Here is a 26125-nt window from a genome sequence, read left to right as displayed (position 1 = left end):
ATCTAACTTTCTAAAATATGGCATATTTTAAATTTTGTCCTAGAAAAGTATGCATATTTGGGAGAAAAAAATGAGATGATCAAAGAGAAGAGTGGGAGACAATAAAGCCCCTGAGAGATGGAGAAAGCAGTATTAGGGCCTGAAAAGTTTTCTATTTTCTTGTCCTAGGCCATCTTGATCCCTGGTTCAAAACTCTTCCCTTTGTAGCTTAAGTGAGAGTACAATGATCAAAACAGGTGTCCAAAATTAAATTTCACCCTCATAAATATTCAAACACAAAAAAATAAATCCCCAAACGAAACACATTAAAATATTTTTTGTGCCACAACAGGGTCCAACTCAGCTAACTCTTCTTGGGGTCATACTCAATTGTGCCAAAAACAGCACTAAGCAACTTTTATATTCTACACTCATGGCCTTATTTAATGTTTGTAACCATCCTTTGACATATAAAATATCATCCCATGTCAGCAAAGTGGTTAAAGAACACAGACCTGTTAGTCAAAGTCCAATCCCCTTTCTCACCAGTCCCATGATGCCCTGAATATCAGACACTCAATAAATATATACCGAAGAACAAGCTCAACTGTTCTATTTTGACCCATGGTTCTAGGTCTTAATGTTTCCACATACTGACCTGTTGCACACTGGACTTCCGTTGAAATTTCACTGGGACTAGGAATTCCAAGAGAAGTCTCTGCCTTCTCAATGACATTTGAAATACCTTGGCCTAATGAGAAAAATGGTAACATTTTTATGCCTGAATACTACTTACTATTAGTCACCAAAACTGAAGAAACAAACCTGCAGATGGTTAAAATCACCATAGCCATAGACACGCTATCTTGACCATACGTAATGTTTGGGAGTGTAATCTTACCAAACAAACAAACAAAACAAAATGACAAACTTGATTCAGTACCACCACAGATAGTTTCATATTAACAATTCTTGGTCAATGAGAAACTCTAAGTAAAGAATGCTAATGAGAAAAGGCTGCTGCAAACTCTGGGTGTACTATAAACCAGCCTATCCTTCCTGACCAATTTTTAAACTATAAAGCCCTTAAGTAAAGATGGAAGAGGAATTATCAATAAAATCATTTTTAACACAGATCTATAGCAAAACACACGCAAAAATTAATAAAATGATGGATGACCTTACCTACTGTAGCTACTGTAGCTGAGGCTGAAGAGAGTAAGGATTTGCCCCAGCTGCCCCAATATCCCCATCCAGTCTGAGGTACATCTTTGGAAACAGTCTCCTATTCTTCCCAGTAGGCAGAAAAACAAAAGGCAAAGAAAATGGAAAAGTAGAGAATAAGAGAGTATATAGGCAAGGTATCTAATTATTAGCCCAACATACAGATGAACAAATACATAACATTTAACTAAACAATCATACTGCTTGGTGGCAAACTGAGGAAGGCTTAGTCAGTTGAGTGTCCAACTTCTTGATTTCGGCTCAGGTCATGATCTCATGGTCCTGAAATGGAGCCCCACGTTGGGCTCCACACTGGGCATGCAGCCTGTTCAAGATTCTCTCTCCCTGTCCCTCTACCCGTCCCCACTGCGCACATGTGTGCTCTCCCTCTCTCTCAAAAAAAAAAAAAAATGTATTGCTTGGCTGACAGATGTATGTTACCTGCATTTAAGCACCATGTAGCAAAGGCAACTACTCCTAAAGGTATTTATAAAACTGAGAAAATTGTGTTTTATGGCTTTCAAAGAAAAGAAATAGGTAATCTTAAATTGGTTTTGATTCCATATCCCTTTCAGCCCAAACTTTTATTTTTTTTTAATGTTTATTTTTGAGATAGAGAGAGGCAGAGCACGAGCAGGGGAGGGGCAGAGAGAGAGGTAAACACAGAATCGGAAGCAGGCTCCAGGCTCTGAGTTGTCAGCACAAGCCTGACGCGGGGCTCGAACCCACGAACTGTGAGATCATGACCTGAGCTGAAGTCAGACGCTTAACCAACTGAGCCACCTAGGTGCCCCATTAACCCAAACTTTTAATTCCAATGTTTTAATAAACACTTTACTTTGCCTGCAGCCTGTGATGCCTCAACAGGGAGAACTTCTGAAGTCTCAAGTTCGATGGAAGGTTTGGATTCTGGTCTTTTCCGAGTGAAAACTACAGGTTCCGATTTATCCTCTGGTTTGACGCTTTGGTCAGCAGACTCAGAACTCTTGGCTGGCTCATACTTCTCATCTTCAAGGATGGAGGTTGCTTCAGTTACCACTGGAGTTTCAATATCATTTTTATCCGACATGACTAAATCATTGCCTGGTAAAATAAAAGCCAAAGGAAAAATTAATTCTATAGGGTTTTTTGGTGTAAGTTATTTAAGCTTTTTATCTTGAGAGTATCATAGTCACATGCAGGTATAAAAAATACAGACAGATCTGAATATCCTCCACCCAGGTTTTTCCAATGGCAACAACTTGTGTAACCACGGTGTAATATGACAACCAGGAAACTGATACAACCCACTGACCATATTCAAATTTCATCAGTTTTATAGACACTCGTGTATGTGTATTCAGTTCTATGAAATTTTATCATATGTACAGATTTGTGTGACCATCACCACACTCAGGATACAGAACAGTTCAATCACAAGGATCCCAAGTTATCCATTTTTTACTGTTTATATACTTAGAGAGAGAGAGCAAGCAAGTAGAGGAGGGGCAGAGAGCAAGGGGGAGAGACACAATCCCAAGCAGGTTCTACACTGTCAGCACAGAGCCCAATGCAGAGCTCGAAACCTCGAACTGCAAGATCATGATCTGAGCCGAAATCAAGAGTCAGACGTTTAACCGACTGAGCCACGCAGGCGCCCCATAGGTTATCATTTTTTAGACACATCCCACCCCACCCTCACCAACCCATAGCAACCACTGATCTGTTCTCCCTCTCTACACAAGATGTTATATAAATGGATTCATTCCGTATGTAACCTTTGGAGATTGTTTTCACTCGCCTAAGTCCCCCAAAATCCATCAAGTTACTGTGTCAATAGTTTCTTCCCTTTTTTGCTGAGTAGTATTCCTCGGTATGGATGTATTTCAGTTTGCTTAACCATTTACCCATCAAAGGATACCTGGGCTATTCCCAGTTTGGGTCTATTACAAATAAAACGGCTACGAACATCAACGTTCAGCTTTTTGCGGGAACATAAGCTTTCATTTCTCTGAAATAAATGACCAAGGGAACAACTGCTGGATCATACGTTAAGTACTTGTTCAGTTTTATAAGAACTGCCACTCTTTCCCAGAGTAGCTGTACCATTTTACATTACCACCAGTGATGTGTGAGTGATCCGAGTTTCTTAGCATTCTCACCAGCATTTGGCAGTTTATCTTTGTTTGAGCCATTCTGATAGGTGTGTAATAATAATCTCACTGTGGCTTTAAGCTGCATGCCTCTAAAGGCTACTGATTTAGAACGTCTCTTCATGTGCTTACTTGCCATCTGGATAGCCTCTTCAGTGAAATACCTATTTGTATCTTTTGCTCATTTTCTAATTCGATTTTTTTTTTTTTTTTACTGTTGAGTTTTGAGAGCTCTTTATGTATTATAGATTCAAGTCCCTTGTCAGACATGTGGTTTGCAAATATTTTGTCCCAGCCTGTAGCTTATTTTTTCATCTTCCTCGCAGGGTCTTTCACAGAGCAAATGTTTTTCATTTCAATGACATCCAATGTATCAATTTTTCCTTTTATTGACTGTCATTCAAAAATCTTAGTATTAACTATTTCTACTTAAACTTCTGAGAAATAAAATGATGAAATTTAAGCCATCAGACAGCATCTAAATCAAATCAGCTTTTGAGTAACAATGTTAACCAATTCAGTCCCTTTCATAAGTACATCTCTTTGGCAATTAAAGCCAAGATGCTACTGGTATTTTTACAAAAAGCAGATGCTGGTTTCCAAGACAGCCAAATATTCCCAGAGGAGAAATCAATGTATCTCACAAGTACATACTTATACACATACCAAAGCCTTAGGCATATATAGGTATTTATTTTATACCAGTATTTACTAATAGAGAATTAGACCCAATCCAAGCCATCAAAACATTTCTAATGTGCTAGAAAAGACACACATACTAAGAACTAAGGCAGCTTGGAAACAGCACTATAATGGAGATACACATAAAATACTAAAAGAACAGAGAAAAAAAAGTCTGCTGGAATCAGACAATATGATTCATGTACGAAGTATCTGAAATAAGCATAGAATAGTGGTCACAAACTGGAATGACTGCTAAACCCAGCCTATAAATGTTTTTATTTGGCCTGCACAGTGTTTAAACATTCGTACTACTAATTGCTAACACTTAAAAATCAGATATGATATAGATATGAATATAGATTTTCAACTTCCCTTAAAGTTGAAATATCTGGTAGCACCGGGCCCACTTTTGACATGGTATTAGCTCAAGCCAAAGAGTTGCTGAGCCTTTTAGTCAAAATGTTATCTAGTTCCCTACAATCTCCACCTAAATCTACTTGACTCATTTGTTAACCTGATTAGACCCTGTAGGCGTCTGAGCTTGCAGCGTTTCCCTTAAAGAGCACCTGGGATTGTGACAGGTGAAGGTGTCAATGAGAAAATTCAAGGGTGTGGAAACAACACACAGGAAGAAGTGTGAACAGAATGGACATGGAACATGGACAAAAAAAGTAGTTAATATAGCATGGAGAATGATGGAAAGGCATAAGGCTAGAAAGGTAGATTTATACAACACCATGGAGCCTAGATCATATGGGTATATGATATACATACATTACACATTCCCAAAACACACAGAAAAAAAATCCAGATGCAACTACCCACACACATACAAGCCCACTCTGAAATATCCATTCGTTCACTTGCAAACATTTTTTGAGTACCTACTATGTACCAAGCTTTGGAGACTGAGAATTAATTTAGAAAACAGTTTCTACCCCATTTATTCCAAGAGCCTAACAGGAAAGACGCCACACTTGCTGCATAAAATTCAATGCTTTGTGTACCTAAATATGTACCTTTTTTACACTATTCATTTCACTTTCCTTATGCTTTTTCCAAGGTACAACATATAACAATATATGTTTTTTAAATAGTATACCATATACAGTCGTCCCCCTTATCTGAGGTTTTAGTTACCTGCGGTCAACCACTGTATGGAAGCAAATGCTCCTCCTTCTGAGTTGTCAGGAGGTCAACGATAGCCTAATGCTAGCTACATCACTGTGCCTGCATCCTTCACCTCACCTCACCTCACCTCACCACACAGGCATTTTATTATCTCACATCCTGGAACAGGGCACCTGCAGATAAGGGGCAACTACTATACAGTATATATAACAAACATATTACATAAGTAATTTATATGATTTTATAGAAGACTGGAAAGACATAGTTCAAAACGTTAAATACTGGTTATCTCTATTCTTTCACTTGTGCCACAACGACTTAATGAGCACCTAGAATTTGCTAGACATTTGGCTAGGTGGAAAGGCGCTGGCTGTTCACATTATCATTACCATCGCTTTCATTATTAGAATAGCTGTGCTATCCCTGTTCTTAATGGATTCATACTCTAACAGGAAAGGGAGGGGGGAATAAATTTCAGGTATATGGCACTGCACTATTTAATGTTTCTGTAAGTTTTCCAAACATCCTATAATGTGTTATTTTCAAAAGTGGAGTGAAAAGACTCCAAGAGCTGAAACATTGCAAGTAAAATTAAATGGCTGACTCATATTTCTTAAAAATATAAATGTACACATTTACATGTACACATATATAGATATATACCTCTCCCCATTTTCCCTGGAAACTTCCAGCCGCACAGTTACCAAAATGGAAAGGGTTTAGCTTAGCAGCTACAAGTACGGGCTCCGGAATTAGACTTTCTTCCAACTTTGGGGGGGGGGGGGGCGGTAACTGCGACAAAGTCGGTTCACCTTGCTAGCTGCGTCTCCGTTTCCTCAACAGTAACACAGGCTACAACACCTGCCTGGCAGGGTTCCTACAAAGGTTCCTCCACACGGGGTACGCGAAGGGCTCTCGGAACAGAGACTGGCACATAGGTAACAGTTGCTATTAGGACGGAGGCGGTGATTGTATCATTACTGTCATTATTAACACAGCTTTCTCTAGACGGACAGACAGCAGACGTCCTCACTTGTTCGCACACACAAGACCAGATCCCAAACCGGAGCTCGGGGATCAACAAGCACTCCCAACTTCTCCGACGCTGAAAACGACGAAGAGTTCCGCACACAAGCGTAGCGCTTCAACAACCAAAGCGCTTTATAGGCTCCGCGTCCAGCCGTGGGAGGATCGGCCGCCCAGCCCCAGGCCACCTCCTGCCCCTAGCCAGCCACCTAGACCGCCCGGCCCCGAACCCCCAACCCCCGCACCCCGCCTGCCTCCTCCCTAGAAACCCACCCCCACTCCCCAGCCACCCTCACCCGGACCACGGCTGCCGAAAAGCTGCTCCTGCTGCCCCGGAAGTAGTCTCTCAGCGCGGAGTTGGTCCCGCCTGCTCGAGAGCACTTCCGGGTCAAGCCACCGCTCGGGCAGGAACAAGCTGAGTGCCAGTCTGGTAAGTGAAGGCTCGGTCGGGGTCGTGCGACGGGGGTACTGGAGGTGCTGAGGCATGGGTTTGAGCCGGTGGGTCGGGGTCCGACGTGAAGGGGGCTAGGATGTCCGCCGTTCCTTTTGAACGCCAGGCCTGAGCTGCGGGAGTTCAGCCATCGTATGTTTACTGAGCATAAGCTACCTGCCAGGTACCACCTGGGGGCCTGGGACACACTGGATTTCAAGCCGACTATGGCCCTGCCCCCTAGTAGTTGACATTCTGGAGCGAGGCCGACCTTAAACAAGTCAACAAGCAACACTCATATCTAAAATAGTAAATAAAAAGATGGTTGTGAGTACTTTAAAGAAAATTAAACAGCATAATGTGATGGAACAAAGGGAGTAATCCTTATGAAGATCTCGAGAGCATTTGAGGCAGAAGGAATAGCAAGTGCAAAGGCCTTATAGTGGTAACAAACTTAAAAAGGTCAAGGAAAAGAAAAAAGGCTACTGTTACGGGCCCAAAAAAAGAGGAAGGAAAATGAGGCCAGAGACTTGAATGAGCCAAATCTTGTAGTGTCTATGAGCCAGTACAAGGAGTTTGACTTTTATTTGGAGAACATTTGGAAACAATTGAAGGTTTCTATGCAGAAGAGTGATATGCTCTGATTTATGACTTTAAGATTATAACTGACCATCAGAAAGATACATCTCTTCCGTTGTCTTTGAGCAGGGAGGATGCATGAAACTCGGACTAAAAGCCAGAAAAGCATTATAGACAGCTTCATTGTATAGATGTGAAAAATTAAGTCCCAGAAAGGTGAAGGGATGTGGTCTTTTTAACAACCGGTCTTCCAGCTTCCATCTTGTTGCCTTCAGAATTAACATCTCAATGTCCATATATAATAATTGTCACTTCCTGAAACCATTCAGATTCCTTTGCTTTTGATGGTAGTTCTTTAAACTTAAGGGCATTGCTATCACCTGGTAGCTTGTTAAAAATGCCTATTCCAGGGGCGCCTGGGTGGCATAGTCGGTTGAGCGTCCGACTTCAGCCAGGTCACAGTCTCGCGGTCCGTGAGTTCGAGCCCCGCGTCAGGCTCTGGGCTGATGGCTCAGAGCCTGGAGCCTGTTTCCGATTCTGTGTCTCCCTCTCTCTCTGCCCCTCCCCCGTTCATGCCCTGTCTCTCTCCATCCCCCAAAAAAATAAACGTTGAAAAAAAAATTTTAAAAAAAATGCCTATTCCAAAAAACAAACAAAAACCCCATAGAAGTATAAAATAGGTAGTTTCCTCTGATTTTCTGTGGCAATAGAAATTGCATGGAATTTGGGGTTTAAGTACGAAAGTGAATTGGTAAGTCACTTAACCATGTCTTTAATCTTACACTTAAAATGTTGCTGCCAAAAAAAAAAAGTGGTGGGGGCCGCCTGGGTGGCTCAGTTGGTTAGGCAGCCGACTTCGGCTCAGGTAATGATCTCACAGTCTGTGGGTTCAAGCCCCACGTCGAACTCTGTGCTGACAGCTCAGAGCCTGGAGCTGATTGGGGTTCTCTGTCTGTCTCTCTCTCTCTCTCTCTCTCTCTCTCTCTCTCTCTGCCCTTTCCTCACGCATGCGCTCTCTCTCAAAAAATGAACAAACATTTTAAAAAAATTTTAAATGCTGCCACTGATAATTTTAGCAGCAGCTTTCAAACTTTCTGGTCTCAGGATCCCTTTACACTTTTAAAACTTACTAAGAACAAGGAGTTTGTGTGTGTGTTGTATCTATCAATATTCACCGTTTTAGATATCAAGACAACTTGCAAAAGTATATTTAAAAAAATGTGTTATGTGTTAAAATAAATAGTATTTCTATGAACAATATTTTCCAAAACAAAAAATCATTAAGAATGCCATTGCTTTACATTTTTACAGCTCTTTTTAATATCTTCATAGAAGATAGCTAGATTCTCATATCTCCTTCTGCGTTCATTCTTTTGTCATAGCACTCATCATGTAGCCTCTGGACAGTTGCACCATATTGGATGAGAATGAGAATGTAAAGGGAAATAAGATCCTAGTATTATTATGAAAATCATTTTGGAGAAGTTTTAGGTACCCCAGAGGCCCTTGTACCACACTTTGAGAATCACTAGATTGCAATATTGTTAGGACAATCAAAGGAAATATGGGCTTGATTTGTAAGTCATTAAAACTACATGCACATTAAAAAGCAGATGCTCAGGCCTTGCCCTTAGAGATGCCAAATCAGTAAATCTGAATGGGACCAACAAATCTTCATCTTTAACAAGCACCACAGATTAAGTTGATGTAAGTTCTCAACGCAGTTTGGGAAAACCAGTTAAAGACCAAATCCACTCTAGAGTGTTTCCCCCACTAAGATTTTAAAAGCTGTATTTCCATATCTTCAAAAATCTCCATTAATGCTTCCCAGAGTCTGAGACCAAAAAACAAACAAAAAAACAAAACCAAAGAAGTGTAAAATAGGTAGTTTCCTCTGATTTTCTGTGGCAATAGCAATTGCATGGAATTGGGGGTGTACATATGGAAAGTGACTTAGTCACTTAACGTAAGTCTAGGACTCTGGAAAGTCAGTAAGAAATTTGTAGCAAGTACCTTCCTGACCGCCAAGTTGATCGGGCATCGGAATTCAAAATGTTGAATCCCATGCTATGTCAAAGGCTGAGAAAGTTTTTAGACCCTCATCTTTAAGCTTACAGTCTTTTGGATAGATACATATCTGATAGAAGAAGGAAACTGATAAGTCTTACAATTGAATACTCTCAGTGTGTAGGTGACTTACAGAGCAAAAGAATTCATCCAAAATTAAGAGGGTAATGTGACAATTTAAGTGAGAGGGCTTCTTGAATAAGGTGAAATTGGAGTCGGATACTGTAGAGGGTGGAATTTCCGCAGGAAGATATTGTTGGGGAGGGGCAGGAAATTTTAAGCAAAGGGGACAATTAGAACCAGAACTTTTTTTTTTTTACATTAAGAAAACAATTTTATTTACAACAGTATCAAAAAGAAAAAATACGTAGGAATCTTTAACAATATAGAACCAGACCTTTAAAATAAAAAGTTATTTGGAGACATTGGAGAGTAAAACAAGTATAGTTAAGGCTTTGAGCCATGATAAGAAGCTGGGAAGATTATAGGATTTAAGCAAAGAAGGGAATGATAGTGATAATCAGCCTCTGGATGAGGAAACAGACCACTATAGATCATAGCTGATTGGTGACAGAGGTGTAACTAAAAAACAGACTTCTAGATCCATTCATTCCTTCAGCAAACAATTATTCTGCACACAGGCACTATTGGGCTCCATCCAGCAACTTCTGTTCTGCCTCCTGAAACCTCCTGGAGAATTGCGGATGCCTGACCAACATTTGAAGTTTATCTTTTGGGCAGTGGAAAATCAATAGATTTTTAAATCATCTTGACTTTCTTGGATGTGTGTTCAGGACCAGTTCTGAGAGGAGCAGTGTTTGGGGTAGGGTTGGAGTTAATGAGACCCATTTAGAAATTAAAAGAATAGTGTGGTACCCAGGTAAGGTAAAAGGACTGTGACCTTGGGTGGGACACCGTATGATTTAATTGAAAAACGCCTAGGAAGTGGAAAAATAATATCAATGGCATGTATTTATAATATACCCACATTCGTTCACAACTACTGTATGAGGTCATTACTCTTAAAATAACCTTGTAGATGTGAAAACTAAGGCCTCTCAAGCCATGGCTTCATCCAGGGATAAGATCAGGCAGGTCAGTCCATGCTTCTTACCAAGGAGCCATGATGATCTTATAACTTTGATCTTGCAAAATTGAAAGGATTATATCGTGTGGCTATCATCTAAAATGGGTATACGCTGCACAAGTAGATGTAAGGGCGAGAATGAGAAGTTCTATTTTAGTTATATGGACTTTGATTTTTTGGACTATAGAAAAAAAAATTGGGTAAGGAGATCGTAAATCTAGGCCCCTGACATTGATCTTTGCCATTTGCATCCAGTGGCTCAGCAAATGCTTATGGCAGAAGGATGTAAGTCACAGTTACAGAAAATAATTGTGGGTTTAAAGCAAAGCTCCAATAAGTACAGAGGACGGTGTTTTTCAGTGGGCCAGAAAATACGCTGAAGTTTGAGCTGAGTGCCCAAATGCTAGCTATGAGGTGTGTGATGGCACTAAGATATCCTTGGGAGCATAAGGGCCATTTGAATTAGGAACTTTTCAGAAAATGACCCTCACAATGGTGATTTCTGTTTGAATATTACTAACCTTTCTATGTTTCAGATCTCTGTTTTTTATGTTTGTTTTTTGCAAAGGATGGAAGAGTGCTAAAAATCTATTCTTCATTTGCTTTTTCTCCCCCTTGCCAATTTGGAATGCCACTTTGACCATTGTGTGCCAGGCATGGGGAACTTCTCCATTTTTCAAGTGTAACAGTGCAGGCAGAGAAGAGTGGATGAGCTGTAAATACAAGCTAGAGCACATTTAATTATGGAGAATAAAGCATTAATATCTCCGTATACTTAAAATCAATACCATCTGGGCATCAGTGTTTCCCTGCTTTGTGTTATCTCAGAACTATTTGTACAAATAGCACTTTCTTCAGCCAACTTAATATTGAGCCACGAGAACGGAAATCAGCCACATTACTTCCTTATTTACTCCTGTTCAGAATTGGAGCAGGATGGAAATATTTCTTCTCTCAGAAGCTGGCAGAAAAAGCAACAAGGCAATCTGTTAGTCATGACAGCGTAAACGCTTTCTTTTCTTTTCTTTCTTTCTTATGATATAGCCATATTGAGAATGGTTCTGTCAGGTAAAATCATCTAAATTTCTGATTATTCATGATCCTAGAAAAGCTGATATTTTACTGTATCTAAAAGATGAAAAAGGAGTTAGATTAAATTTGAGTATCACTTTTCTATTATTCTTACTAATGCTGAAGGAAGGTAATAAAACATTCTACCAAGTGACTTCACCCACAAGCATAGCATAGGCCTTTTTAACTGTAAGAAGGTGGCACTTTGATTTTCCTTTTTGAACTCTCCTCTTAGCCTCCAAATGTCAGCTGCAGCATTAAGAAATAGTAGACATGGGCACCTGGGTGGCTCAGTCAGTTAAGCTTCCGACTTAAGCTCAGGTCATGGTCTCACGGGTTCATGAGTTTGAGCCCCACGTCGGCCTTTGTGCTGACAGCTCAGGGCCTGGAACTTGCTTCAGATTCTGTGTCTCCCTCTCTCTCTGCCCCTCCCCCCACCAATAAACATTAAAAAAATTTTTTTAATTAAAAAAAAAATGAGGGGCGCCTGGGTGGCGCAGTCGGTTAAGCGTCCGACTTCAGCCAGGTCACGATCTCGCGGTCCGTGAGTTCGAGCCCCGCGTCAGGCTCTGGGCTGATGGCTCAGAGCCTGGAGCCTGTTTCCGATTCTGTGTCTCCCTCTCTCTCTGCCCCTCCCCCGTTCATGCTCTGTCTCTCTCTGTCCCAAAAATAAATAAAAACGTTAAAAAAAAAAATGAAATAGCAAGTATGATATTATTATGGGAAGTCCCAAAACTAGTTCGTAAATTCCTGGACATCCCTTGCAGTACCCAGTATTTCATCTTGCACATGATGGGCCTGTGATTTAGCTGTTTGAAAATGCACCAGAATGAGTAGCATGGTCATAGTCAATGTAATTTTTGTTGAAAGTAGCAGACTGATTCTGACACAAGTAAAAGGAAATTTAATATGAAGAGTTATTCTGATCCTAAGGGTGATTTGTTCCTTTACTCTTTTTTCTGCTTCTGTCACCGTCTTGGACCCATCCATACCTTTGCCACTTTTTTCTCTCCCAGCTGCTCAACAGCATCTTATTTGCAAATGGGTTGTGTCTTTTAGTAGCTCAGACTAGAAGTACTTTGTGTTCGGGATGTCCATGGTAGGAGCACAAAGTGCCTGGGCTGAGTCTGCCTTTATTGACCAGACATATTGCTCTCCTGGCACAAAATCAGCATACCAGGCTACTTCTGCCACCTTAGACTTTGACCTAAGGGCAGTTTAAGGGTGTTCATAGTGTTTTTCTAAACCCTGTCTTGTAGGTTTCTTGAAACTTCTAGTAAAGGCAAATGGTTGTGTCTGTACAGAACAGAACCATAAATCTTGGCCACCTGGGCAGCTGGAGCACTGCACTCAGGTGTACAAAGAGGAGAGGAGGTGGAAATCCACAATGAGGATTGCCAGGTAGCCACAGCCACACTTTAATCACTTTTGCTGAATTTAATCTTTTTTCTCCTACTTAACCATTTCTCCATTTTCTTTCTTGTTTTTACACTCAGTCTTAATTTTTGTGGATTTAATTTTGAAAGAAACTGAATAAAGATGTTTATTTCTTTAAAAAAAAAAAAAAAAAGTCACATTGGAGGAAGGAAGCAGAATTTTGTCAGAAGCCAGAGCAGCACTTCAGTCAGTCTCTTTCTCTTCCCCTCTGCTCTCCTTCCCCTCCCCTTCCACTACCCCCCACCCCCCACTCCCCCATCTCTCTCTTTCTCCATCCCTGTTGTCCTGTCTCTCTGCTTTTCTTTGTATGTGGCCCAAACTGGACTGCCTCAACACCTTCTCTTCCTCACATTGGCCCTAACCCGGCCACTGTGTCTCAATTCTAAATTCCAAGATCAAAGCTTCTCGTTAGTTAGTCAGCCGAAGGGTTGACTTCCTCCAGGGCCCAGAACATAGAGGCAGGTCTCACAAAAGGGAAGGGTAAGCTAGGCACATCACAACCAAGATTCTTGGCCACAAACTCAGAGTGCATAAAAACCATGTAATGTATCTTGGCTGGACTCCAAGTTCAGTTTACAGTGCCTGTTTGAGCCATATTATTGCAGAGTAGTATTTGCCATGAGCAGAAGAAAAATGTGAAATTTAAAGTTACAGATTGAAATTACATAATAATGTTTCCCCTCTCCAACATTTTTATTTTTTTTTTATTTTTTCTAATATTTATTTATTTTTGGGAGAGCGTAAGTGGGGGAGGGGCAGAGAGGAGGACAGAGGGTCCAAAGTGGGCTCTGCGCTGACAGGCTGACAGCAGCGAGCCCCATGTGGGGCTCAAACTCACGAACTGCAGGATCATGACGTGAGCAGAAAACAGAGGGACACTCAACAGGCTGAGCCACCCAGGCGCCCCGCCTCTCCAAGATTTTTAAATGGTTGCATAGTATTCTGAGTAGAAGTGTTTCATTTATCTTAAATAATGATTTTACCATCAGCTGTAGATTTTAGCACAGTATCTGAAAGGACAATCGGTAATAATAACTAGAGGGGCGCCTGGGTAGCTCCAGATGGTTAAGCGTCTGACTCTTGATTTCGGCTCAGGTCCTGATCTCGCAGTTTCCTGAGTTCAAGCCCAGCATGGGGCTCTGTGCTGACAGCGTGGAGCCTGTTTAGGATTCTTCCTCTTTCTCTGCCCTGCCCACTTGCACACTGTCTGACTCTCAAAATAAATAAATAAACTTAAAAAAAAAATTAACTAGAGGTTATTTAGTAATTACTACTACCAGACTCTGCTTTATATATACTATTTTCTTCAAGCCTCACAATAGTCCAATAAGAACAGGTACTATTATTTTCCCTATTTTATTTTTTTTTTAATTTTTTTTTTCAACGTTTATTTATTTTTGGGACAGAGAGAGACAGAGCATGAACGGGGGAGGGGCAGAGAGAGAGGGAGACACAGAATCGGAAACAGGCTCCAGGCTCTGAGCCATCAGCCCAGAGCCCGACGCGGGGCTCGAACTCACGGACCGCGAGATCGTGACCTGGCTGAAGTCGGACGCTTAACCGACTGCACCACCCAGGTGCCCCTATTTTCCCTATTTTAAAGATGAGGGCACTGGGGCACAGAGAGATTAGGTCATTTACAAAAGTTGCAGGGCTGGTTAGAGTCCATCAGGATTCAAATCCAGGAAATCTGGCTCTAGAGACTGTTCTCTGAACTTCTCTCTGTTATTCTGCCTTTCTCAGAAGCCTGCAGTTATGTTGATCCAGGGTAACCTAAGTCCAGAATAGAAAGTGAGTAATAGTTCTCTCTTATTGGAAGTGTTCAAACAGCCTGCAGCACCATTAGGCAATGCTGTCGTAGAGGAAATAAGGAAGCGTAGTCCTAGTCTCTGGATGCCAGTCCATGGATCCTCTGCCTCAAGATCATCCAGGGAGCTAATTAGACACCATAAATTTCAAGTTCCAAGTCCAGAGGTTCTTACTAGGTCTGGGGCGGGACCCAGGAATCTATATTTTTAACAAGCTCTGTGGATATTAGTAGTCAACCTGGCTTAGATACTGTGGGCTTATAATCTTTTATCCCTACTATTATCTCCTAGGACAAGATGGCGATGAAGACTTTGGGAGTTGGGGTTGACTTAAGGACTGCCTTTAGGCACTATGCCTCTCAAGTTCTCTGGACATTGTATCGGCCGTCTCAGAATATAATAAGTGCTAGTAAATGCACGTCAGTTTGCATAATTATCCCTGTTGCATAACATTCTTCAATTTACAAAGATACATCACGCACTATCAAATTTAAACTAATCTCCATGAGTAAATATTTATTGAACATGTGCTAGTTTTGAGGTATAGCAATAAAAATATAGTCCTTTGCTTAAGGAACTGACTCATAGGTGAGATGGGGTGGACTCCCTAGCAATACAAGCAGCGCATACCAAAGCCGGTGAGTAGTGTAATGGTGAGAGCTACAGGGGCTTGGGGGAAAGCCACCCTGTGTCCAGGCATACTCTGGATTCATGTGGAATGGAGAGCCAGCACTAGAGAGGAGACCCAGGGAAGCTGCATGAAGGGATTCCACACAGCAATAACACTGCCAGGACACCACTTGCCCCACAGCCCTCCATATAGAGGCTATTTATTCTTCCAAAGCTGCTGCATCTCCGTAGGGAGAGGGAATCCATTTTCTTCTGGTTCCAGTGTCTTCTACTCTAGCTGCCTGGATCCTGGGCGGACATGACCTTTCCTACAGGTGATCTACCCCACTCTTGAGCTTCCAGGCTATTTGATCCCTTCATCTTGGACACTGGTCTTCTTCACTCACTTCAGGCTCCTATTCCAGTTCCCAAAGTCCACCTCCAGTTTTGCTGTTGGCCCAGACTGCTTCCCGAATCAGGAAGCTGACCCAGCACACTGTCCACCCTTTCTCATTACACCACCTGTAGCTCTTTCTCCTGAACACCTCCTAACCGTGATCCCTCTGCTTTTTCCCTGTCCCTTTACTAGGACACTTCTCTTCCATTCACAATCCCTATTTATCCCTCACGTACTGTTGCACACCTCACTTTCTCAAGAAGGCTTTCCGTGACAAGGTTAGCTCCCCACATTGGGTACTTCTGTAGCATCCTGTACTTTCTCTTGGGCAGCATTTACCATATTTTGTATGTAATTAGTGTCTATGTCCCCTGCCAGACTGAGCTCCATGAAGTCAGAGGTGGTGTCTGTAATACATAGAAAGTGCTCCATGGATGCAAGAGAATAGATGAAAATGTATACCTCTAGTCTAAAATTGTGGTTCTGAACTCAGTGGTGGAACCAGTGGGAAAGAGGAGGAGGATGGCTGGATAAGAAATGAGGTAGTATTAGAATGAAGTGGAGTTGTGGGTGTTTTATTTGTTTTGTTTTGTTTTTCCTGACAAAGAGAGGAGGCCTCTGGCTCAGAGCCTTTAGCAGACAGCAGTTAATAACACTGCTTTGTTTTCATCACGTTTATGTGTACAGTTACTTTTATTTACAGATGTGATATAGACTCTCCTTTTAAAATAAATGATTTAATCATATGCAGGATTTAAGAAACAAAGCAGATGAGCATAGGAGAAGGGAAGGAAAAATAAGATAAAAACAGAGAGAAGCAAACCATAAGAGACTCTTAAATACAAAGAACAAACAGGGTTGCTGGAGGGGTGTTGGGTGGGGGGATGGGCTAAATGTGTGATGGGCATTAAGGAGGGCACTTGTTGGGATGAGCACTGAGTGTTATATGTTAGTGCTGAATCACTGGGTTCTACTCCTGAAGCCATTATTACACCATATAGTAACTAGAATCTAAATAAAAAATTTAAAAAATAAAAAAGGTATGAAAGCAAAATAATGAGTTGACTTAAAGAAAAAGCATAAATAATAATAATAATTTTGTATACTGATGTTGAAAAAAAAAAACCATTTTGGAAATGGCCAGTAGAAGAAAGGAATGAAATTGGGAAAATGCTGACTTGGATGCAGACACAGGAACTCTTGATGACAGTCCTAGGGAAGACTGGAGCACTTTTTCAGCACAGTCGTTTCCTATCACCATTGAGAACCCATCATCTAGAATAAAGGACAAAAAAAATCATGTCCACTGGTTATTGTATGTATTGTACTGAAAAAGAGCTTGGGAGCTCACACGTCAGGGCCCAGCACAGTGCCTGGCTTATGACAGTCACTCAATAAATGTGATTTCCATTGTTTCTACTCACCACTCTGTCCCACTAGAGACCAGGATTCTCCTGCTAACATATAGGATAGCCTAAAGGAGCACGTCACTGACATGAATGGATTAAATCACATAATTTCCAAAATCCCCTCCAATGCCCAAGGTGTTTCCTTTAGTGTCATTTTACTTGGGTTTGGGAAGGAAATAGAAGTAAACACATGTGTTCAATCTATGTATAGCAAAGTCTGAAGTCCTTCGTTTTACTCTAAATAGTCCGTTCTTAAATGTTAAAGATATAGCAAGATTTAGAAAATTATTATTATTATTCAGCCAACCTTTCAAGGGCTAATGAAAATTAAATGACATTTACAACTTACTATGATTCAGACTTTGAGGAGTTTAATGGCTAAATACAATGATCCATTGCTTTTTATGTTCTGTGATCAAGCAGCCTTTGTGTAAGTATAAAGGGGAGTCATTTCCAAAACTAATTATTTTGGGCCTTTGTAAGAAATAAAGCTAGGCATTTCATCCTGTCTTTTAAAGAAATAGAAGTTGAAATTTTTCTTTGAGAGTCATTGATTTAAAAGAGGAACCAGATTAACAGGAAGATGATCATAATCACATAAACTCTTAGACTGGGATATTTTGTTCTTTGTTCATGGTATTTTGTTTGTCTGGCAATCTTTCCCTGTACTTTATGTTTGCATTTCTACCAAGTAGATATTTAAGATGTCAATTCCTCCCTTAGCTTATTTGGTAGACTTTGAGCTAAAACTTGGTATTCTCACAAACTGTTAAATATGCTGTATTTTGTCTCTTGATATCAAAGAAACTATTAATGGAAAATTCTTTTGTCTAACATTCTTGGTCAAGAGGGAGATCCTAAAGCCTCAGAGGTCAATAACTGTGTATGTAGTAGTACGGTTTTCTTTCTAATATTGAAACAAACAAAAAAACTACCTTAAGTATCCCTGCATTATTTAAAGCTAATATTTTATGTACTTGGATTGCTCAAATTTTGAGCTCCAGGCTCATGATTATAATGTACCAGTTGATTTACATTATTGATATAACAACAGATGGTAATGACGCAGGTTGAAATAAAAGATCATTAAGCTAAATATTTTAGCTTTCATTGGCTCCCTGTTGCCTAGGATTTGTCAGAGTGAAATAGAATCACAGCCTTTCAGAACTAGAAGAGTCTTTAGAGAGGTCTCATCTAGTCTTTGATTTGACGGATGAGAAAACGACTGAGGGAGAATACTACTTGCCAAGGTCTTATTGCTTGTTAGTAGCAAAGCTAGGACCAGAATCTAGGTCTGCCTGCCATTTCCTAATTCAGTGCTTTTTTCTACTGTCTCTCTGAGATTTTTAGGTGGGTGTTCTTTCTGTTTTGCTCCCTGATGTCAGTGCCAATTATTCTAATCAATTTCACATCTCTTCTTTTCTAGAACATAGAATTTCACCCTGTTGTGAGTCTTTGTTGGCTAAACTTTATATCTGGCTTTCTTTTAGGTTGGTCTCCACTCACATCTTTTAATCTTGAAGATTTCAAAATACAGCGGAATCTCCCACTTTTTTGGAAAACTCCAATACCAAGCCATAAATTACCCACCGTGCTCTTGTTATAGTATAGAAGCTTTTGAGTTCTCCAAATCTAAACAAGATTTTCTCCCATTTTTCCATGAAGCCACATTGTTGTTTATTCACTTTAGTGGTGAGTGTTATTGTGCCAGCAGCTTTTGTTTTGGAAGATGTAGGCTTCAACCAAATGGCCCCACTGGGAGCAAATCATAGCTCTTTCAATTCATCATTTCCTCCAAGCTTTGAACTCTCAGCAGGTTCCCACTCAGGAGACGATGTTATCATAGCCAAAGAGGGAACTAGTGTTTCAATTGAGTGTCTTCTCACAGTCGACCACTATGAAGATGTCCGTTGGTACAACTCAAAAGGACAGCAACTGGATGGCAGAGGCAGAGGTAACTAATCAAGGTTACTCATTTCCTGTTACTTCTGTCTTCTTGGTTGTATGACATGTTCCACAAAGAAAGCTCAATGATGAGGTGCCAAGGGAATAGTTAAAACTTTTGGAAGGCCTGGAGTATTTCTGATAGGTATCAGAGAAAGCAAAATAATTATAATTGCTTAACCAGAAGAAGAAAGAATAGTTGTAAATTTAAAAGGTGTTCACATGTGGAGCACGTGGGTGGCTCAGTTGGTTGAGCGTCCGACTTGGCTCAGGTCATGATCTCATAGTTCATGAGTTTGAGCCCTACGTCCGGCTCTGTGCTGATAGCTCAGACCTTGGAACCTGCCTCAGATTCTGCGTCTCCCTCTCTCTCTGCCCCTCCCCCGCTCATGCTCACATGCGCACACTCTGATAAATAAATAAACATTAAAAAAATTTTTTTTCTGGCGTGCCTGGGTGGCGCAGTCTGTTAAGCCTCCGACTTCAGCCAGGTCACGATCTCGCGGTCCGTGAGTTCGAGCCCCGCGTCAGGCTCTGGGCTGATGGCTCAGAGCCTGGAGCCTGTTTCCGATTCTGTGTCTCCCTCTCTCTCTGCCCCTCCCCGTTCATGCTCTGTCTCTCTCTGTCCCAAAAATAAATAAACATTGAAAAAAAAAATTTTTTTTTTTAAAAATTTTTTTCTAAGGTGTTCAGTTGATGACAAGGAGCTATTGTCTCTCCTCTTGCTGAGCTGGTTTCCTTATTCATTGAAGGTAGACTACATCAGGTCTGCTGTAGACAGCTGTACAGGCTACGCACCGCACAACCCCGTTGACCTAGACTGTATTGTGCACAATACAGTGTGGTAGCCCTATGTGCATACAACAGGAAGGGGGTTGGCTAAGCTTAAGTAAGTTTGTCATAAATTTTAAAATTTTGTTTGGAAATGAGTTACTAAATATTTTAGAGAAAATCCAGGATGTTTTTTTTTAAAGATTATAGCTCTGTGCATAAAACTTAAAGTCCCTCTGAGAATTAGAAGGGCACTGAGGAGGAGCTCTGTAAACCCTTCCAGCTCAATTTTTTTCATGCTATACCTTAATTTATTTGAAAACAGGAGAACTTCTCTTGTATTTTTTGCCTCTCAGTCTTAAAAATCGCCCAAACAGCATAATCGACCAAGGTGTAATTTTTGACAGATTTTTATTTGATTGTGCTGTTAGTAAACCTGTGAACACATCTTAGAGCACTACTTCCTTAACTGGTATTCTACTGGAAAGATCTTTTTAAAGACTACTTGCATTAAAGTACCTCAAAAAGAAATCACCATGAAAATCAATGGGATAAAGATTAAATTCTGGGATACTCACAAGCTACACTTTGAGAAAAGGCCCTTCTTGTCTTTTTTGCTAGAAAGCTACTCTCACCTCTTGGAATATAAAGGATATTTGCTTATTCATATTAGAATGGAAAATGGAAGAAGAGACAGATGGTGTTTTCTTTTAAAGTCTACGCTAAACATTTTAACTTTCTATAAACTGAATAACTGGCCACCAAGGGATTGAAGAGTCTGAACTGTTAGAACAGAACATTTTTAATCAGCTTCTGAAGAATGTAGATCTATTGAATCGGGATCTCTAGAGTGGTGCCCAGAATGTGTATTTTGAACATGATTTAGGGTTTCACATATGGACCCATTCGTCTAGACTGTTATTTCCTTTGGCTCTAGGATCCAGACCAAACGCGTGTGAGATTTGAATTATTCAGTCAATGTGATCATTACAGCCTGAATGCATAAACAAAGCCTAGGTTAGCAGGGGACCAGCCGAGTGGAATGGCAGTTTCATTTTCCTGTTTTGCCTTTACTTTGAAAACCACCAGCATCTATCATTGATGCTTTCAGTAACAGCCCTGGAAAATTTTATTAAGTTTTATGAATCTCTAGTGAGAGGAGTTTAAAGAGCATGTCAGTCTAGTATAAGGTTCATAAATCTTGAGCTATTATCAGCAAGTAAGCTGGAGAGTTTACATTGTGGTCGTAGTACAGTGGCTGATGAATGGAGTGTATGTACTTCATCATACTTTGGATTCATAGGATATCCTTCTCATAGCTCCCAAGTTCGTAGAACAGCAGCTTGTGGAATAATGAATATATTCATAGCTACATATTTCTCTTTTTTTTTTATGTTAGTGTAGTGATGGCTCCTAAATGTAACTGTAGAATTTAGATAAATTTTGATGACAATAAAAATGGGCATAATCCAGAGTGCTTACTAATTGATGTGCCATTCATGTCAGGAAGGAAGACTTTGATTCCCTTTTTTAAGTTCCGGGCTGTTTAAATTCCTACTGTGGACATAAAAGTCTGCCCTTTCTTACGTGATGTATACAAGTAGCAGAACCTAATAGAAGACTTGAGTTAAGGCACTCTCATGAAGAGACGGAGTATTGGTAAGGTGGTCGGCATATTTAGCAGTAATATTCTTTATGCTGTAATTTTTTTGTGTCTGTTGGGTTATCAGGTGGAAAATGGTTGGTTTCTGATAACTTCCTGAATATCACCAGCGTAGCCTTCGATGACCGAGGGCTCTACACGTGTTTCACCGCCTCTCCAATTCGTGCCTCCTACTCCGTCACCCTGCGCGTTATCTTCACCTCAGGAGACATGAGTGTCTACTACATGGTTGTTTGCCTCATTGCCTTTACCATCACCCTCATCTTGAACGTCACGCGGCTGTGCATGATGAGCAGCCATCTTCGTAAGACAGAGAAGGCCATCAACGAATTCTTCAGAACTGAAGGGGCCGAGAAGCTGCAGAAGGCCTTTGAGATTGCAAAGCGCATCCCCATCATCACGTCAGCCAAAACTCTGGAGCTCGCCAAAGTCACACAATTTAAGACCATGGAGTTTGCCCGTTATATCGAAGAGCTGGCAAGAAGCGTCCCTCTTCCGCCCCTTATTCTAAACTGTCGGGCCTTCGTTGAGGAGATGTTCGAGGCCGTGCGAGTGGACGACCCTGATGACATGGGAGAAAGAATTAAAGAGAGACCTGCCTTGAACGCTCAAGGTGGCATCTATGTCATTAACCCAGAGATGGGCCGGAGTAATTCACCAGGAGGAGACTCAGATGACGGTTCTCTGAATGAACAAGGCCAGGAAATAGCAGTTCAGGTTTCTGTCCACCTTCAGTCAGAAACCAAAAGTATTGATACAGATTCCCAAGATAGCAGTCATTTCAGCCCACCTGATGATACAGGATCTGCCGAATTGAACTCTTACTCCAAAGATGGGACATATGAAAGCCATCAGCTGTGAGCTATCCCAGTACCTACGAAAACTGCTCTCACAAGAGGAACTTGTTTCATGCAGGAAGTAACATTTTTACCAAAAGATGACTGGGGTTTTCCCTCTTGTTAATATTAAGCACATCAGAATGTGAACTATTGCCAAAATCTTTGTAAAATTTTCTGTGTTTTTCATATCTATTTCTTAGTCATGTTTCTGGAGCTTGATTAAGTGACACGTGTTAAGATTTAAAGGAGCCTGAGAAAGAAACAAAATGGAGAAAGTACCACACTAAAAGTTCCATGGCTTCTCTTCTGGTCATGCTTCATCCAGCGGTTAGGGCTGACACTTATCTTGAGACCTCAGTTTTCCCACCAATAAGACGAGGGATTTGCATTAGGTATCTAAAGTCATTTGTAACTTCTTACCTGTCCCCTTTAAACCAACAGAATTATCAGCACATCTCTAAATAAACCCTTCCCTAGACTTTAAGTCCTTTTTATGGAAAGGACCAAGCTTAGACCTTATTTTGTGATTTAGATTCCCACACCGATGCCATGACGCATAGAGGTCTGGGTGTTTTTCAGATATTTCACCATGTGGAGTGTGCAATTGTATGTGCTAGGTTGAATCTCTTTAGTGTCACCCATGTCTGTATTACACAGATATTAAGGAGCTAACTGCTCATTAATAAACTACTTTCCATGAGTACATTGGTCCTTTTGGGGAGTGTAGCATGTCTTTTTAACTTATCGAAGCAGCATTTAGTTTATTGAGCTGGCAGTGATTTCCCAACTGATCTCCAAAAGTGAGCAATTTGTTCTTAAGGAATAATGTCTTCAGTGCTTTTAGAATAAGGAACAACATCAGATCACCTATCCTCTATTTCTGGTAAATCATGGATTTTGACATTTCTGTTCATAGAATTTCTCAGGCTTTCCATTTTTGAAAGTTCTGGACTCTGTAATAGGGTTCTGTATTTGGGATCCCATTCCAGGGGGAAACTCAGAGCTGGGTTCCTCTTGAGACTTCTGTCAACACTCTTGCCCTCCTTGATCGTAAATATGGTGCTAAAGGCTGCATGCCTCCTTGTTTGGTTTGTTTTTTAATATTGTTGATGTTTTTATTTTTGTGTATTTCAGATACAGAATTCTGAGCTAGGACTGCTTTTGTGGTCTTTCTGAGAAGCACTAACCTGAAATAAGATTAGATAATGGTGTGTGGTATCTGTGAGTATATTAAATATGTAGACATAGATATAGGTACCAGTGTATAGATATATACAAACACACAAATGATCTAGATATAAAGAGGGAGAAAAATTATGGATGGGGCCACCTGATTCAGCTGTGTATAATGAACACTTAAGACCGTATTTCTTGCCTGGCTGAGGACTGATACAATAGAATTGTAAATACTCTTCAGAATAATTTCCTCAGCTACAGGAAGCTTGGTGTCATACGATTTTTAAGAACTTGGCTGTGGAGCTCCATTTGGTGCTTCATGTGTCTTCATTTGGCTTCTGATTATCAAAGCATTCCTTGAACTAGAGGTTCCTGAGGGAAATGTTCAGAGGAGGTTTTATCAGGATTTTAATTTAAGGTTTCGTATGGAGGAAAGCGAGGAGATAGAGAGCATAACCAGATAGAACTCATACCTCCCTTTGTCCAGGCTTATCGGAAGTAATACATCTCTTCTGGATAGCGTGAATGAATCAATGTGTAGTTTTATCAGATGGCATTACGGATAAAGATGATAATGCTGCCTTTTCTGTCTCTCAGGCTGTTTCCATGGAAACCTCCAGAGCCAAACAAAAGCTACCAATCATTTAGCCAAAGCTTGCCTTGGCTCGTAAACCTGCATGTCTTTAAGGAATGCTGTTTTCATACATTTGGCTGTGAGAGCAAGGGCTCCTCACCGTACTCTAGATTATAGAACACTTTTTGCCTTCCCAGGCTGTTTCTTTTGAGAAATTAAAAATGCTAAAAGTCCCTTGTCTGAGGTCTGTTCCCTGAACATCCCTCCGATCTTCAGATAGTACCTCCAGCCCCATCCCAGTATAGCGACTTTGCAGTCATCTAGACTCATGTTAAAAAGAGAATGGATTTATCCCACCACCTGTTCTCCTGATGGACATGAGTGTCTGGAACCATAGACATATTTAATGGTCACAGCCCTGGGAAACAGGACTTTGGAAAAATATAACAAATAATGAAAAAAATCGAGATGTTTACAAAAATACTGTATAACAATTAGGTATAGGCTACTCCAGTTTGTTCTGGTTAGATTATTTTAGAAACACAGTGGTGATTTAATTTGGTGGCCAAAGTAATTGGATCACTTTGGCTATTCCAGATTATGGTGCCAGTGTTAAAGAATTACAGCAGTCAGAATTTAATTGGAGTTTTTCTAAAGCTAGTTTCCAAGAGGAAGAAAACGACACATTAATATTTTCTGTATCTAATCAAATACTCTTCATATATAATTAATAGTCTCATGTTCTGTTTTTATAAAATCCTTAACCTTTTGAACTTAAACTACAGTCTAAGTCTTTTGACAACAACTGTGGTGTAATTAATCTTTTGTTTCACTGGATTTTATGGTTAGTGAAAATGTCTTTACTCCGCAAATGTATTTAAATAGTTCTCTCATCTCATTTATAAATTTTGTATTGTGACTTACCTTATTGTCCTTATGAAATGACAGGATGGCTTTGTGAAATAAATTTACCAAAAATAGATATGTCAACATTTTTATAGATTCTTTGCCAGCTGAAACCAGACAGGCATCTTTTGAGTTGATACCCGCGTTGAGTTTTAGCCTATCCTCAAAGTTGAATCTGTTTTGATAGTTAAACTCTTGATTCAGAACCAGTGAGCACTTATATTTACTACCAATTACCTTGATATAAATACCTTAGGAGTTGCTGATCTGGAATGGTGAAAAGGTTCCTGGCTTCTTTGCCTCGCTTAGCATGCATTTTGAAGTCAAAGCACGCTGCTTTCTGTGTGGTCCTCCAGCCTCAGTGAACCCCTGGTGCAGTCCCCTCCATGTCCTCCCTGCATGTAGTTTCACCCTAGATCAGACTCTGTCTCCCTTGTCCCAGAGTGTCACGGGAGCATGGCATGCTTGTTTTCCAGAGCACAGCCGGTCATGGGTGCTAGCCTTGTCTCCACACACCAGCACTTCTCACACAAGTATATCATAATTCCTGAGTCACCAGTAAGAGAACACAGCCTTTTCTCATGTAAGTCGGGAATTTTGAAAATGCTCATGTTTATACATAAACTCCTAGCTTCTCAATGTTCTCAACATTTCATAAAAGTGTGTATTATTTCGTATGGTTCAGATGATGTTTGGTCACCATTTTAATAAATACTTACATTATAATTTTGTCCTTTCTTTAAAAAAAGTCATGCTTGAATATAATTTATTAAATGTTCAATGGACTGTTATTTCATTTGTCTGAAATCTTCTATCCTGATCTTCATTTTTATGTGTGATGGAACTTGATGTTAATGATTTTAAACAGGAGTCAAAATGAATTCAACTTGGATTCTACCATGGCTCTGCATTTTAATTTTACAAATACTTAATATGCATCTACATGTTTTTGATACTATGGGCCATATTGAGATGGGTGTCTTGCCCACAGTTACATGAAGATGCAGTTACCAGACCAACTGTAGCAATTGTTCACTTCTGAGATAAAGCATTCCTGACAAAGACAAGAGCTTAAGCAAATACCTAAAGAGGGTTTAGCACGTTTTGGAAAACATGATTAGTATGTAAGGTCTGGTGAGATTTGGCACACGGGAGGGGTACCTCTGGTACAGGCAAATGCCC

The 26125-nt window shown here is 40.4% G+C and overlaps 2 protein-coding genes across 4 annotated transcripts in view; one reads left to right on the top strand and one right to left on the bottom strand.

The window, feature by feature from the left end:
• The window catches only part of FAM114A2 (family with sequence similarity 114 member A2), a 32741-nt gene extending 26206 nt beyond the window's left edge, over positions 1-6535 (bottom strand). The window contains exons 1-4 of one of the 2 annotated variants that reach the window (XM_043597715.1): positions 6473-6535; positions 2042-2286; positions 1165-1264; positions 638-730 (exon numbers count right to left, since the gene is read on the bottom strand). In XM_043597715.1, the coding sequence (XP_043453650.1) occupies positions 638-730; positions 1165-1264; positions 2042-2272 (424 nt within the window). In that variant the 5' untranslated portion in view covers positions 2273-2286; positions 6473-6535. Of the gene's footprint in view, positions 1-637; positions 731-1164; positions 1265-2041; positions 2287-5962 lie in introns of both variants that reach the window. The other variant, XM_043597705.1, reaches the window with a different exon arrangement.
• Positions 6536-6548: 13 nt separating this feature from the next.
• Positions 6549-25840, top strand: MFAP3 (microfibril associated protein 3). 2 transcript variants are annotated; one of them, XM_043597737.1, is made up of 4 exons: positions 6559-6606; positions 14947-15032; positions 18561-19024; positions 21516-25840. In XM_043597737.1, the coding sequence occupies exons 3-4, from the start codon at positions 18730-18732 to the stop codon at positions 22307-22309; spliced, it is 1089 nt and encodes a 362-aa protein (XP_043453672.1). In that variant the 5' UTR covers positions 6559-6606; positions 14947-15032; positions 18561-18729; the 3' UTR covers positions 22310-25840. The 2 variants fall into 2 exon arrangements, with proteins under 2 accessions (XP_043453663.1, XP_043453672.1); XM_043597728.1 differs by lacking the exon at positions 14947-15032 and having other exon boundaries at positions 6549-6606.
• The last annotated feature ends 285 nt before the right edge of the window (positions 25841-26125 follow it).

Source organism: Prionailurus bengalensis, chromosome A1 (assembly GCF_016509475.1).
Source record: "Prionailurus bengalensis isolate Pbe53 chromosome A1, Fcat_Pben_1.1_paternal_pri, whole genome shotgun sequence".
Lineage (NCBI taxonomy): Eukaryota > Metazoa > Chordata > Mammalia > Carnivora > Felidae > Prionailurus > Prionailurus bengalensis.
This window is presented reverse-complemented; position numbering and strand designations above follow the sequence as displayed.